Raw genomic sequence first — 20,003 nt, 5'->3', positions numbered from 1 at the left:
AATGCTTTTCTAATTTGCAGCCAAGATTTAGAATCTCCATTTAGAGGTTTTTGACAGCAACCCCAATGGGTCCAACCCTCTTTACTACCCAAATGTTACCTCACCTGGCTTCTCCTATCAAACTTTCTGTACTAAACAGAATATGTGTTTTCCCATAGCACAAATTTAAATCCTTCAATAAAGACCAAAAAACAAAGTCTCATTTTAATATCTGCCATAAACAGTGTTTATAGTGCATAGTGTTGAATGTAATAAATAGTTCATAGTGACAAAACTAGGAAAACAGTAATACTTTTAAACCATCTGGGATTATTAACCCGATCAATCATTACTTAATTGACATTTTAATATTTCTAACTTCAATTGAATTCCAAGGATAGCACCACACAAATAATTTCTACATTTGAGTTTTATTGGAGCAAACCCAATGAAAGCTTTAACTCACTAATGTTTTCAGATATCTGTAGGTCGGTCAGTCTCTCTCTATCTCTCTCTCTCTCTCTCTCTCGGATGATTCTCTAATCAAAGGCACTTCTTCACCAGTAGATGATATTTGTAATGATACAAATTTTAAGTATGGCCTTTGATAACTAATGACCCACAGGTCTAGAAAATTGTCAATTTCTTTACAGTGCCTGACATTTCACTTATTAGAATCTGTCAATAGGTTCTCTGTCAGGCTGACAAAGGAAAGAATGCCTTTAAAAGCCATTTTATGATTTTTCTGATATAATAGCTTTAGTTAAGTCAGTTAATAAATAACCCTATCTTATAGGACTGCATTTGAACTGAATCTAAATCAATTGCCCTAATGAAAAGCTGACTTAATAAGCAAACATCTGATCTCTTTTTAACTTTCATCTACCCTATTTTTTTTGTGCCAATTTGCATTTAAATGATGAATTTAAAAGCCAGAGAGTGGCAGTTTTATAGCAAACTGAACCTGGAGAGCTTCAGAGAGTTTTAAATTCAATGTACTGAGATGGAGAGGTAGAAGATGGCTCCCTGGGCAAGTACCCACCGTAGTGAAAAACTCGTCCTCTTGGCCGCTCGTCCATGATTCAGAGCATAGAATATCAGAGAACAAAAATGATATCAGAGTTCTTTTAACACAATGGTTCTTTTTATTATTTTTAATGTTTATTCATTTTTGAGAGAGAGAGACAGAGCACGAGTGGGGTAAGGGCAGAGAGAGAGAGAAACACAGAATCTGAAGCAGGCTCCAGGCTCTGAGTGGTTAGCACAGAGCCCTACGTGGGGCTCAAACCCACAAAGTATGAGATCATGACCTGAGCTGAAGTTGGATGCTTAACCAACTGAGCCACCCAGGCTCCCTTGGTACAGTAGTTCTTAAAACTCAGACAGTTTTCCCCTGGAGGATCTTTGGCAATGTCTGTAGATATTTTGGATTGTCAAAACTGGGAGGAGGGGATTAGTACTGGTATCTAGTGAATAGAGGCCAAGAATGCTGACAAACATCTTCCTGCTCAGTGAACAGCATCCTCCTAAGAGAATATTGCTGAGGTTAAAAACCCTAGTCTAGGGGCGCCCGGGTGGCTTAGTCGGTTGAGCGTCCGACTTTCGCTTAGGTCATGATCTCGCGGTTCGTGGGTTCGGGCCCCGCGTCGGGCTCTGTGCTGACTGCCAGCCCAGAGCCTGGAGCCTGTTTCAGTCTGTGACTCCCTCTCTCTCTGACCCTCCCCTGCTCACGCTGTCTCTCTCTCTCCTAGAAATAAATAAAACATTTAAAAAAAAAAAAACCCTAGTCTAATCCAACCCTCTAGTTTCAAACATGAGAAACTGAGACCCAGAAAAATGTAAGATGCTTGTCCTATTCTTAAAACTCTTTTTTTAAATGTTTGTTTATTTTTGAGAGAGAGAGAGGAAGAGGAGAAGGGCAGAGAGAGAGGAAGACACAGAATCTGAAGCAGGCTCCAGGCTCTGAGTTGTCAGCACAGAGCCCAATGTGGGGCTCAAACACATACAGTGAGATCATGACCTGAGCCAAAGTCAGATACTTAACCGACTGAGCCACCCAGGCGCCCCATGTTTTTAAAACTTTTAAACACAAGTGGTTTCTCCACCTTCTTTAATCAAGATGTATAATATCAAGACATCAGAAGTTATAATTTAGCACAACAGTTCTAAAAAGGTATTTTGGAGTCAGTTTCAGTATTTACCATTTATTTACAGTTGTGTGACAATAGGGAATAAACAAACAAATAAGCAAGTAAGCCACTGACCCTTCAGTTTCTTCATCTAAACATGGGGTTAATTCTTCTCTGATAGGCTATTATGAAGATTATTTGTGATAATGTAAAGAGAGGATGGATAATATAGTTCTCAATATATGTTAAACACTCAGTAAGTGGTAAATACTAATAAAATTTATAAATGATAGGAATTCTTACTTTTTAAAGTCAAATTTACAGACTCCAGATGTATCACCAATGCTGGTTTCTATGTTTTAACCAGTAAATACACAGCATATAGGGTCCAACCCCATTCCTAAAAGACACTACTATCTACAGAAGAATGGTTCATGTTAGAAGTTTTAAAGTCAGTGCAAGGAAATCATTTTTCAACAGGTATTAGCTATAAAATCTATTGCCAATCAACTCCAAACTTTATCATTTCTTAGGCCCTCTTTATTTGATTAAAACAAAAAGGTGACCATCCTGCATTCCAGACTCCTGTGGTTTCTTTTTCATTCTAGCAATGAAAGGCTAGAGGAGATCTACATAGGGCTCTGATTGCACATCACTTTCTTTTGTGTTGGCATCATGAATAATGCCACTCTATTTCTTATCAAGAATGTCTATTCTTTGCAACTGTAATTTTATTTTTTTATTTGTTTCCATTCTTTCCTTCTTTCCTTTCTTCCTTCCTCTCTCCCTCCTTTTCTTTCTTCCTTTCTTCCTTTCTTTCTTTCTTTTCTTCTTTCTTTCTCCCAAAAGCTGGGGAACATATAATCAACTAAGTATTGTTGGATACTCTGGAAAAATCAGTCAGTAGGAGAGGCATTGACCTTTTCAGCTTCCATTCATGGTTTCCTAGAGACAGAAACAGCATGTCAGATCATGATTTTTAAAGTGTGCTCCAAAGTGATTTTTAAATTGTGCTCTGTCCTGAGGTCAGGGAGGGATGAAAATGGGAAGCCTAGGCAGGTGGGAGCCCACTCTTACCTCAACGACATACATCCCCATTTTTCCACTCTCTTCTCTGTATTGGTTTCCTGTAAGTTTTCAATTTAACAAGAGTATATGCAGCTCTTAGAGCAATTCTTTCCTGCCATTTAATTCATTTGATTGATGCAAAAACTAAGGATCTTAAGGACAGTAAAATATCCAAGGTTGCATAACAAAGCTAACACAATTTCTGAGACTTAATCTGGATTTTCCAGTTTATATCTACTATACATTCTACTATGCTAGCAAGTGCAAAAAAGTATTTAAAAGCTCATTGCACATAATTCCATATATTCAATTCAGTTGACTTCACTGGAAAAAAAAACCTGTTTACACACGACAGTCCCTGGTCCGCAAGTAGTATCATGGACATCGTCTCCAAGTAACAATTTAAGTTGTAAAATACAAAGAATTTTAAATAAACCTCAAAGCAACAAGAAGAGCTACTGAACATTTTTTCAAGTGTCTTATGGAGTTGTTTATTTTAAAAAAAAAATATATATATATATATATAATCTCTACCCTAGTATTAGGAGAGTGCACCCTATTATCCCTTGCATTCTTCTATTTGTGTGTATGTATGTGTGTATGTGTTTGTATATGTTTCTTTACAAAATTTGCTCTTAATTAATTCCACCTACTTTTCATGCTTACCCTTCAAGTTTTCAACTCTCTTTTCTTTCCTTTAAGCTTTATGTTGTTCATTGTTTATTTTGCTGCCAATAATTAAGTGTGTGTATATATATGTATATGTATATATGTATATGTGTGTGTATATAGATATATATATAGAGAGAGAGAGAATTTAGTTATTCCTGTCTTTTCACCACCTTGACTCTTATGTATTGTAAAGCCTCCAATACCTTGATTGCATTAAGAGACCCACAACCACCAGTTTTCCAAATAAAGCTGTGCCAAAAAGATCTCCATTTGAGGAACATTCTTTATTCTGCATTCATGAGTGTTGTGACTCTGTGTTGCCTTTATCCATAGTGCCTAAATTTTTAATGCAAAGCCACTAAAGTCTTTTAAATCTATTTGTTTCTAGTGGTTAGAATTAGATTTTTTTTAAATTATAGATTAAAAAAATACAACTGATTCAAAACCCTCTCTCTTCACATCAGTCTTTCTAAAGACTAGTAGTATTTATCTATATCCAATTTACTTTAACCACAAATCCTAATCTAGTGGCATCACTCGACTTAATTAGCACATTCTCTACTTTGTCTTCCAGATTTTTTATAAAGATATTAAACAAAATGGGACCCAATATCGATCCTTGTGGGACCCAACTGGAAACCTCTCCCCAACTAGACGGACTACCAATTACGATTTCTCTCTGTATACGGTTAGATAGCCAGTTTTTAATCCATTTATTTGTATTTCTTTTGGGGCCAATTTGTTTAGCTGTTCCCTGTAAAATAATGTATGGGGTCTTTGCAGATAACCAATGAACTTATATCCACAGAGACTTGGAAATAAGTTAAATGTTTTCATGAAACCCTAATGAGGTTGTCCTGTTGTTGTTTTTTTAATATAACTATGATGAGCCTAAGCTTCAGTGTTCCACTCAATTATTATTGTGCTAGAGAGAGAAACTAAGTGCATCATATTTTTAGATTCCTTTTCATTTGTGTTGAGAAAATAGAATGTCATTACACACTGTGTTTGTGTGAATTTCTTAGTGTTTGTTGTATGTATTTTGGTGAGTGGACTAGGTAGAGAATTATACATTCCTTCTGTTAGTTGGGTCAGAATTTAGGAGCCTATATTTTCTGTCCTAGATTATTAGTTTATGTCTAGGAATGTTCTGTTTGCATCAAGTCCTTGTTGCTTTATCATTATATATTTTACAAATAACTATTACCTTGGTAGACTCAGCACTATTATAATGATAAATAAAAGGCAACAACTGAGATTGTTCCTTGTTAAAATTCTTGACTTCAATGAACTCTAAGGAAAACCTTTTTTTGGCTAATACTTCAAGTTTAGTTTCTGAATCCTCATGTATTTGCAGTCTTAATTGGCAAATTGTCATTCATATTGCCCTCTACACTGGAAGAGGAGGAGGAGGAGGAGGAGGAGAAATGTCACCATTCTACTTTAACACCCACTGCTTATCCAACTCTGTTTTTTTTTTTTAATTTCTGCTTCTTGGTGAGGCAGTGAATGACAATGCTCATAAATCTTTCCTATGAGGACTTGATGCTTGACGAGCTGTTACTGTATCTTCTGAGTAGCATGTTTCTTCCCTAATTTTACTACTGTGACCACAGGTTCATTAATTACAAATTATTATTGCCTTTAGAGTGGGAGAAAGGTGTGATTTATCTAATAAATTGCTACTCTGTTTTGTTTTAAGCTGCCTTTGAACTTCATTTCTTGTTGTATTATACATAGAACAGAGTCTGATAAATGGCATTAGGTAGATTCCAGGATAAGAGATATTTGGAATTTTCCCATCACTAATTTAGTCCCAGTCCCCTAAATATCCAGCCCCTACCATATCTGTTGTCTCAGGCTATCTCATTTGTGTTATTGCTGTTCTTGTTTTTAACTCTAGCTAGTCTTGTTGAAATTGAACTAGACTTATTTGGTTGGGCAGTATTCTGGGTAGAATGCTAATCATTTAGAAAAAAAAAAAAAACATGTTTGACCATTGGAATTTCAGTGTATGATAAAAATATTGTATTTTTCAAAACAAAAGTCAAAAGAGTACTGCATGATTGTTTTAGTGACTGGGTAAAGTTATGTGAAAATTAGGAAAATCCCTAGATCATAATACTACGTTAAAGAAAATTTGCCTCTTTGGTGCATTAAATTTTTCAGCTGATGACTTGAGAAAGTTAATGATACTCCCTGATAGCATGATTTAGACCCTCATTTATCTAGAACTCTTTACCTGTTTCATAAAACATGTTAAAGAAAATGTTCCATGATTTACATTGAAATATGAATCTTAATGTCTTCTGCTTGTATACCTTTCTTTGTTGGATATGTCTCTACTCTGTCCTTTGAATTCTCCTTTAAGTTCAAACTTAGTATATGAAATAAGGACTAGTGTTCAAAAGTTTGAGTAATGAGCCATTAAATCTGTAACCTGTAAAAACATCAAGATGTATTTAACAATCCTCAGAGACAGTAGGGTCCACTGGGAAGATGGTGGCTTTTAGAATCAGCCAGACCAAACTGGGGTCTCATTTCGGCATGTCTTATATAAGATTTAACATTAGATATATTTAAACTTTCCACACTTCAAGTTTCTCAGCTTAAAAGTAAAACACTAATTCCTGCCTCATGAAGTTGCTGAGGGGATTAAATGAGATACCTATGTTTAGGGCCTCATATAGTACCAGACCAAGACCACCCAATAAGTAGTTGCTGTTATTATAGAGATGGTAGCAGATTTTTTTTATGGCAGATTATAGAGATGGTAGCTCAGTTTTTTCTTTTTTTTCTTGTTTTAGTCCTATTACTATATTTCTAATTATAAAACTAATTCATGATATTTTTAATCTACAAAAGGCAATGAAAACCATCTACACCTCGACACCCAGATATAATCACTGTTAACATTGCCTTTTACTCACAGGTAGTGACATAGTTGTATATAAATAATTACACTCTTCTGTGTACTGCTATTTTACACTTGCCTTTTTATATGTTCAAGTATAAATCATTTCTAAAAGAAACAAAACATTTTATTGATATATTTACTATAATTTATGTAATGAGCACCTATTGTTAGACATTTGCATTGTTTCTAAGTGGTTTTCCATTATAAGCAACTCTAAGCATTCCATTACTGACATGTTTGTACACCATTGAATCCTGATATATTTCTTAAAATAGAATTTCTGGGTAAAAAAAGCATGTGCCTTTAAAATAGTGATAGATATTTCCAAGTTATTCCCTAGGAAAGTTTTGCCATACCTTATATACCCACTTGCACCATGTGAGAGTGTGGGAATGTACACACACACACACACACACATACACACAGAGTCACCAAGCCCTTAAAATGACAGAGAACTAGAAAACTAGTACCTGTGTCCACTTGCAAAAGTGTTAGAAAGGAAAGGTAGAAGAATACAAAAACTGTGTGCAGTTTTTCTCCTCTCCATTCAGAAGCCATAGAGAATAAAACAGCAATAGAAAAATAAAACAAAAACAATCAACACTTAATTCAAGCTGAAGCTCTACAAAGAAACAGAGACGGATAAGCAGGGCCAATATTCATGCAAGTCAAGTCCAGACGAATCTACCCATGCCATATTTGAACAAATAGAAAAGCCCTATAGAAAGGTCTACATCAAAATGAAACATCTAAACAAAGAAACAGTGTGGCCTCTGGGAAGGAAAACTACATATGACTCTGTGTGTCTGTTTTGTTGGGAAGAGAGAGAAAAGAACTTAGGATATGAAAGACAGAATAATGACTCTAATTGGAAAAAAATACTTCCGGATAAATTAAAGTTTCCATAACAAAAGTTTCTTTTTTTTCATCAAAAAATGAATGAGAATATGAAACAAAAGATCAAGGATGAAATGGTAAACAAGATGCTAAGAGGTGACTAAAAAGGCAAAAATTAAGACAAAGTAATCTTTGTAGAAACTAGTAACTTAATCTAAATAAAAAAAGAGGATAAGTGTGGCAAAATATCAAGGCAATAACAGAGTTCAGGCTGTAGAAAATCATGCCAAATGAAGAAAAAAGAGATACAGAGATACAAACCACTTAGAAAAAAAAACATAAAAAACTTATAAAACAGGTTTAGCAGATTAAACATGAGGAATCATGGTGCTAACATAGAATGGAATAAAATGGATTAGAAAAAATCTGATGTCAAAAATTATAATAATAATGAATACTTATTGGATACCTTTTATGTTCTTAGACACTTTATATATAGTATGTCATGACAAAGTCCTTATTATTTTTTATTGTAGTCATTATAATTTTACAGATGATGAACTAGGACCCAGAGAGTATAATTAACTTGCTTACAGTTAGACAGCTAAGATATGGTTGAACAGAAAAGATGACTAGAGGCTACACTCTTAACGAATATGCTAGACATTATATATTTATACATATCTGTGATAAAATTAATCAGTAGGCCAAAAGGGTATACTTGGTCCTAAGGTAAAAAACTATATAATCTCATTACCACCTTATTATATCTTTCTGACACTGTTAAACTTCCATTCAGAAATAGTGAATGATATACAAGGAAGGGGGAAAAATTAGGTGTCAAACTATTCCACAGTAATATTAAAGTTTGTAAAACAATGGAAAATGTTACAGCATTCTGAGGAGGAGAAAAAGTAACCTAAGAATATTATTATTGATACATAAAGGAGAAAAAAAAGATATATCCACAGTTTCCAAAGTCTTAGTGAATATGGTATCCACAAAACCTTGTTAAAAAAAAATGTCTAGCCCCAATTAAAGGTACTCAAAGTAAGGAGCTCTAGAATAGGAAAAAGTGGTATGCTAGCATTCAGAACTAAAAATAGCATGTCAATCTAAAGGTATACAGCTCCAAAAATTAAAGTTATAGAATAAAAGATAAATGAAATATTTAAACTAGATACTAAACACTGCATAAAAAGAATAAATCAGAACATGTATTGTTGAAGGGAGACAAAGTGTTTTCTAATTTATAGCAAGGATTCAATATTTACTCTTTATCGTTAGAGTTTATGAATCAAGAAGTTGAAGATTAAGGATATATTTAAATTAAAATAGATTATTACCATCATGGTCCTAGAAGGGTCCAGCATAGACTGCTTATATTAGGGTCATCTGGGATGCTCATAATTTAGTAGATTCCACTTGAGACATTGTAAATCAAAATCTTTTGTGGGAAAGCTGGGGGATCTGTATTTTTATCTTTTAGATCTTTGTCCTATACACTGAAACATGAAAGTTTGAGTATGAGGATAGTTGGATAAAAGAATCAAAAACTGACAATTAATCTTATAAAAAAGCCTTAGATAATAAGAAGGAAATAAAATAAAGAAAGATACAGATAAGGTAGCTAATAATAGATGTCAGAAATAAGGATAAGGGCAACTTAAAAGCAAATTTAGAGTAGAAATTAAGATGATAGAATTAACACCAAGCTTATCTTAATTGGTAAGATGAAGCAGTTACCTATCAATTTGCCGAACAAAAGAGCAAGATTCTTATATTTAATCAAGAAACTAAACCCAAAATGCTGCTTAGAGATGCCTTGAAAGTAAAGGTATTGAAAAATATTCTATGTAAAGTAACAGGCAAAACAAATGAGGCAAATACAAGTCTGCGGATAACTGAGTATTGAATAGTATTACTATTTAGTAGTACCAATGTTATGACTGTTATTACTTTATAAGGATGAATAAAAGGTTAAAAAAAAACTATTGACTGAGAGATATTTTATAATGCTGCAATCCACATTAAAGGTGTTATCAGTGATTAATAACTTATATATGATTTATAAAATTAAAATTGAAATAGCATCCAAATAAAGTGATAGGAAATAAAAAGAAAATGACATAAACATTACCTGATTAATATATTTAATAAAGTTTATTAGTTATATAACCTCACTTTCATACAACTCATGTGTCGAAGGTACAATAAAAATTAATTTGAAGAACATCTACAAAATAAGAGCAATTTAAAATAATGCATAATGAATCCTAAGGGATGTGGTTAAAATAATTAACAGTGGGAATGTTATAGCTTCAAGCACATTTCTGCCAAGTAATTTTAAAGAGTGAATTAAATGTACAATTCAAGAAGTTAAAATAACAGATCAACAATATATCCCAAAGAAGCAGAAGAAAGTAATTCATCAAGATTAATTATAAGTTAGTAATATAGAAAACCAAAGTAAAACAATGTACAAATAAATCAGTTCTTTTTTTAAAAAAATTGAATAAAGTAAGGAAATAATTGATCAAGGGAAAGCTTATTGAAGAAGTAAGGAGGGAGCCAAAGTAGAAATTTTTAAAAGCATAACAAATTGTATTTTAAAATGGCAAAACTACAAGAAAATTATGCAAAGATCTTAGAGAAGGTGGATAAAATACATTATATTATTAGAAAGTATATATTAGCAAAACTAACCCTAGCAGGAAGAGAAAATAAAAACAGATCAATTACCAAAGATAAAACTAAGAAAACTGACAAAATAGTGCAGCCCTATTCCAAAAAGTCATCTAGCCTAGCTTTTAACAATAAATCTTGTTGAACATTCTAAGCAATTATCTCCAGTGGTATTTAAACTCTTGTACATCATAGCAGTAGGAAGAAAAAAATTTCGAAAGATTTGGAAAGTAGCATAAGTAAGATGACAAAACCATATCTGAAAAAAGCACAAGTATATGAAAAAAAGCTATGGATTCACTTCATTAATGAATATCAGTGGAGAAAAGAAATCTTTAAATTATGCTTTACTTAAATTTTAGTTTACCTAAAATTACTTAAAATTTACTTAAATTTTACTTTACAACATGACTATACAGTGTAATTTCAAAATAAAATTATAATATTATTTACCATATTAATATGTTGAAAAAGTGAAGATTTTTTCATCTTTTCAATAATTTACCAAGAGATATTCAAAGGTATTAATTGAATTCAGTATTCATTTTTTGGTTATAAATTTAAAATCCTTTAGGAAATTGAGAAATGATGAATATTTTCTTGCTAATGGGTTTTTTAACTTCTCTTCATCTATCCAACCTTTATCTCTTACATTTTGTCTTAGAGTAGAACAGTAAAAGCAGGAACAAGAAATGCATGCTTACCATCACCACTATTATTTAGTTTTGTGAAAATTATTAGTCAGTGAAATTACCATGAGTGATAATAAGGAATTTTAGAAAAGGAAGAAAAATAATATCACTCTTAGCAAAAAAGAAATTATTTTACTCTGGGAAAAATTTGAAAAGCAACCATGTGAAAATTTAGGGAAATTTCTACAGATTTTCCATATAGAGAATATATAAACAATAATGTATATTTATATATATATATTTACGTGTTATTTATATTTTATATATTATGTATGTTATTTATATATATAATGGGAGAAAAGAAAATAACCTTTTTACTAATAAGTTTTTTATAAAAGAAAATTTCATTTAAAAACCTTATTTTTTTAAAAAGATAACATTTTAAGAGAAACATTTTTTTCCAAAATATTCTATGAATTTAGTGTAATCTCATTGGATGACCAATGATTTCATTTTGAATTTTTATTCTTTAGTGATCTTTTTTCTAGAAATTTAACATAGTAACTCTAAAGTTTATTTGAAAGAAGAAAATATGGGGTGCCTGGGTGGCTCAGTCGGTTATGCATCCAACTTTCTCTAGGGTCATGATCTTGCGGTTCATGAGTTCAAGCCCCACATCAGGCTCTGTGCTGACATCTCAGAGCCTGGAGCCTGCTTCCAATTCTGTGTCTACCTCTCTTGCTACCCCTCCCCTCCTCATACTGTCTCTCTCTCTCAAAAATAAATAAAACATTAAAAATTTTTGAAAGAAAGAAAGAAAGATATAATCAGGAAAATGATGAATAAAATAAGAACAGTTCTACCAGAAGTTTAAATGAATTATAAAAACAGAGTGATTAATGTAGTATAGCACTGAATATACATAAAGAGAATAGAAATTTGGCAGATATATGTAGTAACTCATAACATAGGACTTTGAACAAGTCTAAATATACATCATTCAATAACTGATAAGGACTCAAAACTGGGAGAACGTATAATCAAGAGCAAATGTTGATGCTGTCCAACTTAGTCATCCTTTTTAGTTCTAAGGAAAATGAGATCATAGTAAATGGTTAAAAAAAGAGAATAGAAATTGACTTAGAAACATGATAAAACTAAATTCTTCATAAAAGTATCATTTCATATCACTGGGAACATATGAGTTATTTAATAAGCAGTGGTGAGTAATTAGATAACCATTTGGGAATACTGAAATGTAATACCGTATGTTTAACCCACCCCTTCTTCCAGATTAAATTCTAGATAAATTGAAGAGCTAAATATTTTTTAATGTTTATTTATTTTTAAAACAAGGGGATAGAACTTGAGTGGGAGGGGGCAGAGATTGAGGGAGACACAGAAGCAGGCTCCAGGCTCTGTGCTGACAGCCCTGACGTGGAACTTGAGCCAAATATCTGTGAGACTGAGATCATGACCTGGACCAAAGTCAGACACTTAACTGATGGAACCACCCCAGGCTCTCCCAAGAGCTAAATATTTTTAAAGAGGAAAAGATACATAGAAAGCAAAAAATCATGTATAAACATTTTAATAAACATGGATTAAGTAAAACAAAGCAGAAAATACAAACTCCAGGAGAGAATAATATATTTGAGCTTGTAAAAATGTTTCATTTCTATATTTTTCTTTTTCTCTTACCATTCTTTCTTTCTCTTTTTCTTACCATTCTTATCAAGTAAAACTTCTCTTTCCACAAGGAACATTTTTTTATCTTCTTTCTAATTACATTTTTTAAAGCAGATGGTTATTTTCATTTAATAATAGTTAAAAATAAGAAAAATAGAAACCATTGAAATCACACTTTTTTCCTGAGGGCAAAAAAATGCCCAATATTTTATAATCATTTTTTCATGCATCTATTACATCTGTTTATATTTCTGTATGAAGATTCCCTTTCTCATTCTCCCTTCAACAATATTGATTACTGATGCTCTTCACAATTTATTAAGGGTATAATCTTGTTTCAACTTGAATTTCTCACATTTCTTAAGAAATTTAGTAACTTTTCATATATTTATGTGGTATTTGAATTGGCTTCCCTGTGAATTGCCTATGGTTACTCTTTTCCATTTCTCTGTTTTCGGTTTTCAGAGGTCTAAATATAATAAATATACTAACCATTTATTAGTATGTGCACTACAGATATTTTTCCCAAGCCCTAATTCATTCCATGATAAGTTTTCAATTTTTAAATTGCCTAATTAATATTACTTTTATACTTTCTGGATTTTCTGGAATGGATAAAAATTCCTCTTAAAACTCTAGATTAGAGGTATGCTATAATGAATTTTTCTGAAAGCTTTTTTTCTTTCCATAGTTAATTCATTGTTTCATGTTTTACATTTAATCCATCTTGAGTAACATATTACTGTTAGTACAAAAGAATGGTCAACTTTATATTTTCCAGGGGTAAAACCAACAGCATAAGCATTATTGCATTATTACATTTTTGAAATCAGTTTTCTCAGTGGTTACATTTAGAGAGTGGTATTGATGACAGAAATACTCCCATTTTTCATTTTATGTCTTTCTGCAGTGTTTGAATTATCCCAATGAGTGTATATTACTTTTAAAATTTAAGACAGTGTATAAATGTGTATCTGTATACATAGTCCCTCCTTTTTTGACAGTATGATCCTATGGTCCTTTTACTACATCCTCTCTTTCTAATACACACAGGTACACACACACACTTACCACACCTAGTCACCCAAATACCACACACAAATACAATTCCTACTTTTCCCAGTGTTTCTTCTATCACTTAACCGGAATAGCCCAATTACATATAAGTGGTACATGCTCATTTCTAATAATTATTGCTTCTATTCTGTTCTAATAATTATTGCTATCAGAAAGAAAAAGAAGGAAAGGAAGGAAAGAAGAAAGCAGGGAGTAGAGTGAGTGAGTGAAGAAGCAAGAGGGAGAGAGGAGTCTGGACTGAACAGTAATGAGTCTGCATTGGGAGTTCTTGTCAATGTTGTCACCACTTATGCAATTAGACAAATAGACTTCCTAATGTTTTTCTTCAAGCTTGAACATACCTATAGCAACACTGCCCATAAATCCCTGTAGATAGAGTTTCCCATGAAAAAATTAATTTTCTAACTCAGTACAGTAAACTGAAATTCAGGAGACTTGAGATTTAAGTTTTAATTCTGCTCTTAAGACATCCTTATAATATCTGAAAAGTCAACCTGTCCTGCAAAATAGAGATGTGATCTCCATGATCTCATCCACTTTAAAAATCATGTGATTCTAGGGGTGTCTGGCTGGTTCAGTTGGTTAAGCCTCTGACTCTCATTTTGGCCTAGGTCAAGATATCATGGTCAAGATCCCACCATTGTGAGATTTATCCCCAAGTTGGGCTCTGTGTTGAGGTGGAGCCTACTTAAGTTTCTCTCCCTCTTCTTCTGCCCCTCTCCTCCACTGTCTCCCATTTTGTCTCCCAAAAAATATAAGTAAATTTAATTTTTTTAATTCATGTGGTTCTAGAATGTTTACTGAACCTTTTGCCTAAAATTCATTAGTCCCATAGCCTTTCTCCAATTAGACCTCCTACCACTTATTTCTACCACAAGCAATGCTTATTAATCTAAAATTTACAAACACTTGTACAGAGTATATACCATACTCTGTGGTTAAACCCATTTTATTTAATAAGTTTCCTTTGGAAACATGTGGAAAAATGTCTACAGAGAAAAATATTCTAAAACAATTTCCTGTGTTAGGAACAACTAAAATTACTATGAATCCAACTCCAATTCTAAATTTAACATATATAAATAAGATGTAATTCTTATATTGGATAAATTGGAGTATAAATTAAATGGTATGCTGTAAAGTAAGTAGTAAGGAACCAAGTTAGCAGGTTCATTACATTTGGATAATATTGTGTCCTAGTGTAGTATTTATACTTTTTCAATATGCTTCCTGTGATACCTCATTTAATTATCTCAAGAATAACCAGATACCCAGAGGTTAAATGTAATCCTGATTTTAAAAATGAGTAAGTAGAACAGACACCTAGGAATTCACTGATGAAACACATTTCTACAACCGAAATAAGCCCCTAGAGTCTTACTGCCATGTTCTTCTCCATTGCATGGTCAGTTTCTCTGTTGAGTCCCTTCTTATTTAGAGAGCCTGGTCATCTCCCATCCTACAGGAGGCCAAGATCTACTTACTATGGTTCATTTCCCTTCGCATTAGGTCTTTTCCTAGAATGAGAACCACAACCAAGGAGTTAAATTTTGAAAACACATCTGTTCTGTCTGAGTGCCCATGTTGCCAGTAAACAAAATTTAATAAACAACAGAAAAACTTTATATGTCCCATTTTGTGGTTTTTCAAAGCAGCAGTAATACTTTGCCCCTTCAGGTGATCTATTCCATGCTAGAAATTGAAATACACCACCACTACCATACTGCTTATACTGCTATCATGCTGTTAGATCAGTACTGGCAGTCAAGCCCACCCTGTGGATTGTTAGCATAGTCTTCAAGGGAAAGCATGCAATAGCTTTCAATTTTAAGACAAAGATTCACTTTTGAAAAGCTCCTGAAGTTAGTATGATACGTACCAGTACTGCAAATATTTAATTTCTTTCCTTTTCTTCTTTATAAAAACATGTCAATAAATTAATGGTATATTTTGCAGTTGTTAAAGTCTTAGATTTTAGGAAATGTAGTAACAGTCCAAGTATCATGAGTATAATCGTTACTAAAAAAAACTCTGGAAAGATAACAAACTGTTGAAAAACAGAAAGAAAACTATGTGTTCCATGGGCAGCTTTGGGAATTAAGGACTGGGATTAAACCTTTATTATCCATTGTTCCATTAATATTAAATTATTTTGTTAAAAAAAAAAAGTTCCTCAAGTAAGTCTTGTGTTCCTAAACTAGGAATTTTTTAATGGCCTCTGCTGAGAAGAGGTTTACACAATTGCTTGATGCTCATTTATTTTTGGCAGAGTGCCAAGGGAGACATAACAAAAATGGACGCTGACATAATTTTGAAGTCTCCCTCAGCAATAACCAAGCCATCTCTTTGCCTCTCAATACTGCTACTAGCTTCTGCTGCAGAAAATTTCTGGAAGCTGGACCAGCTTCAAAGACACCATAGCCAGTCTCTCCCATGGAGGCACAGATACTGCCGTGACTCCCTACAGGGGGGTAAGCGTCTCTGAATCCAGGAGCACAAGCCTGCTGACCTGGGTACCACCCAGAGAGTACACTGCAGTAAGGAGTCCTCAGCGGTGAACACTGCTTTGTGGAGCATTTCACATTCCCTCAACCAAGAGCAGGGTGGTTTACTTCAGCAGTTGAGAACGCTGATCCCCTGGCACCAAGCACATGGGCTGCATTGCTATGAAAGGCTTTTCTTATCGCTCCCCTCATTGCAGCCAGCTGTAGGATTACCCTAAACTTGGCCCATGAGGGACACAGATTTAGAGAGAACATCACAAGAGTGTTGATCATTCAGCATACTTCTCAAACTCTTGCTCTTGGAGAGTACCATCACTGTTAAGAGCACAGGCACGCCTAGCTTCAGCAAACCTACTCAGTTTTGGATTTGAGGCAGCCCTGAGGTCAAGCCCAATAAATTCTCACTTATTAGACATGTCAACCTAAGAAAACTCTCTGAGCCTCAGTTTCCTCATCTGTAAAATAGGGCATACCGTTCTACACTCAAAAGGTAGTTTGAAGGGTTGCAGGAGGAAGTACCTGGAAAGCAAGCGTTAGTTAAGCGGTAACTTCAAAGCTGATGCCTGTCATGAAAAGGATCACCACGACAGAACTCTGACTTTTCCCAATTCCTTAAGATTTGTTTCTAAATTCAGAAGAAGAATCTCTGTAATATTCTTTTAAATTGTACGACATGATCGGAATGAATAGTACATGGTACACATGACACATGCTACTAAGTTTCAGAGGAGGGAGATGTTACCTTTTAATGCATGTTCAGGAAAAGCTTCACAGAATAAAAGGCTCATTCTATCTCAGAGGGAAAAAAAGCAAGGAGCTCTTCTGCTCACCCAGGATATACATAGCTATAACAGAACAATAGTATTTTAGCCTTTGAAAGAACATTAAAGGATCTTTTGGTTTTATAAATGGAGAAATTGATATGCAGAGAGGTAGATTGACTAGTCCATGGACACACAGCAATTAAATAACAGAGATCTCAGTTCTCTGGCATAACCTGCCCATAGTGCATCACTGCCTTTCACTCCTTGACTTGATAATACATAACAATTTGATCTGCATCCTTCCTCAATCCCTTGCAGTTTTCAACGAAGTACTCTGACAAGTGTTAGTAAACAGGAAACCATTCTGGTGCAGTGAAAGTATCCCATCCCTGCTCCTACCCAGTATATAACATTTAGCGAGACATTTCTGATCTACTGCTAATGTACTTTTAAAATCTAATTATTACCAAGTGTTTTGCTTGAGTTTTCACTATCCGTTGTCCCATAGTAACATTTTATACAGGGTTATCCTCAGACCATAACATCAGCCAAAACTTTAAGAAATACAGAACTCCAACCCATTTCTGGATTTACTGAATGAGAATTTCTGATGACCCAAATTTGAACTTCAGCATGTCCCCCAAATGATTCTCATGTTCAGGACAGCGTGAATCTTGTTGAGTTACTAGATACTCTTACAGTCCCCTAAAGTTTTACCAATGACAAAAGCTGAAGTCCAGAGAGAAGTAACAGTCAATCACACAGCTAGTAAGTTGCAAATTTGGAATTTGAACCTAGGTGGTGGTGGTTGCTTGAGGGTTTTTAATATTTGACAGAAAGCCTAGCTAATATTTTATTCTTTAGCAAAGCATCAACTTAGATTTGGTATTCTTTCCTATCTCCCTAAATTCCTAACTTATTTCCTAACTCAACCTGTAGCCTGTGTTTTGTAAGTTTAATCATTTACTGTCTACCATCATCTGCAAATCTCAGGGCCAAGGGTCATTTGGTATTAAAATGGAACAGAGAGATGTTTGACAAGGCTGTGTCAGATTAACAGCAGTCTCCCAACCAGGGTTGTGAAAATGCATGGTGCATTTGGCAAATTCTCACTGGGGTAATTCACCATGTAATTGGCTAAATGTACAGATGTTGTCAGCCACCACCATATAGGGATCCCTGGTTGATGTGGATTTAATCACTCCCTCTCCAGTTCACTCTGCCCCTGGAGGGGGGTGCTAGCTGGTGACTTGATTGTGATTAATTCAGTATTCCGAAAGGGGAGCACACACACAAAAAAAAAAAAAAAAAAAAAAACATTGCAAATTAAGTCCTCCACCCCTTCACTATGGAGAGACATTAAAGATTAGGCTTAGCAGACTTGGAAAGCTACCCAGGGTCCTTAGAAAATTCCTTTTTTTTTTTAATCCTACAGTTATTGACTTTGAACTTTAAGCCTTCTGAGAGATGATCTAACCAGTGCTTCTCAATTTTTAATGTGCACAAAAGCTATCTAGGTATCTTGCTAATGTGCAGATTCTTATTCTATAGGTCTAGGGTGAGGCTTGAGATTCTGCACTTCTAATAACCTCCCTAGAAATGCCAAAGCTGTTGATCTCTGGACCACACTGAATAGCAAGACCTAGCCCAACAAATGCAAATGAATCCCAACCCTGAAGGAACAGTGGCTGCTGCCTTGAGAACTAGACTGAAGGATCTAGAGATGACTTTGGGACCAGTTGGTCAATTCGCCTGGTTTGTGCCTATCTCAGACTTAATAGGAAGCTCCATCCCAAAATAATTTTTTGTTGTTTTTAATTAACACTTCCTTTTATTTGTAGTTGCATTTTGTTCCTTTTTTTCATTGAGGTAATTGACCTAACATGATATTAATTTAAGGTGAACATAATGATTGTTATTTGTATATATTGCAAAACAATTGTCAAGGTAAATCCAGTTAACATCCACCACTGTATCTTACATAGTTACAATTTTTTTTCTAGTGATGTCTCCATTTTATATGCAAACACAGAAATCCATAAATTTCATTGACTTGCTCAGGGTCAACTAAGCTAGTTAGTGGTAGAGCTCAGACTAACTAAAACTGGAACATAAACCTAGATTTCTCTCTCTCAGTTGCACAACTTAATCACAGATTGCATGTGAAGCTGTTTTAAAATATCTTTTCTCAGTTCTATCATTGGCAGAGCAAGACACAGAGTGCAATTTGGATTAAAGAAACCAGGACAGTGGGCCTAGCTCAGCCTCTGGAAAGCTTTGTGACAGGGAAAAGAATTTCCCTGTGCCTTAGTTTTGTTAAGCCATGAGATAATAAGACCTTGCCTGGCCTTTCAAGTTCACTCTGACTTGTAGAAGGCAATGAAATAAAAAAAACGGCCAGCCATTTGATAAAATATATGTGACTTAAATAAATAGAGGCCATTTTTATTGAAATTGCTATAGGATAACATTAAACTATTCTTTCAGGATTATTGATTTTGGAAAAGTGCTTCTATATTTCTATATATCTATATTTAAATGAGATATAAACATATATATATTTACATATATAAAAATATAGATGAATTATACGTGATGTTACCATTGTCCTAGGTTGAGTTTTATCAGAAATTATTGAAATTATTATTTTTAATTTTATTAATGAGACTTTTTAAATTTTCTACCCACCTTTAATATATTCGGTCTATGCAAAGCATAGAGGTATGTGAAGTGAGAGAGAGACAGAGGGATGGAGATAGACATCAAGCAAGCCAGGCAAAATATTGCCAGTGATATCTTGTCCTGGGCTCCCAGTAGCAACAAGGCTCCATGTTTCTTCATTCATATGCAGTAGGAAAGATGGAGAACAATTCCACTCCACCCCCACCCCCACTCCCCACGAAATGCCTCCAACAAACTTTTCCTTTCTTTTCACGGATTCAGTTGACTTATGCCTTCTCATTCCTGAACCAATCCCTGACAAGGGGAGGGGAAATACGGAGGCTGGCTTAAAGCAATCAGCCTCACACCTGAAACAGAGGATCAGTCTC

The 20,003-nt window shown here is 34.1% G+C and overlaps 1 protein-coding gene across 2 annotated transcripts in view; it reads left to right on the top strand.

Moving 5' to 3' along the window:
- LOC120221788 (gamma-aminobutyric acid receptor subunit beta-2) overlaps positions 1–20,003 on the top strand; it is a 44,456-nt gene that overhangs the window by 6,767 nt on the left and 17,686 nt on the right. Inside the window, exon 5 of one of the 2 annotated variants that reach the window (XM_039219362.1) lies at positions 4,423–4,536. The exons of the other annotated variant lie outside the window; for it this stretch is intronic. Coding sequence (XP_039075293.1) covers positions 4,423–4,536 — 114 coding nt within the window. The remainder of the gene's footprint in view (positions 1–4,422; positions 4,537–20,003) is intronic. 2 annotated transcript variants of the gene reach the window in all.

This window comes from Hyaena hyaena, unplaced genomic scaffold (assembly GCF_003009895.1).
Source record: "Hyaena hyaena isolate Hyena2069 unplaced genomic scaffold, ASM300989v1 scaffold_814, whole genome shotgun sequence".
Classification (NCBI taxonomy): Eukaryota; Metazoa; Chordata; class Mammalia; order Carnivora; family Hyaenidae; genus Hyaena; species Hyaena hyaena.
This window is presented reverse-complemented; position numbering and strand designations above follow the sequence as displayed.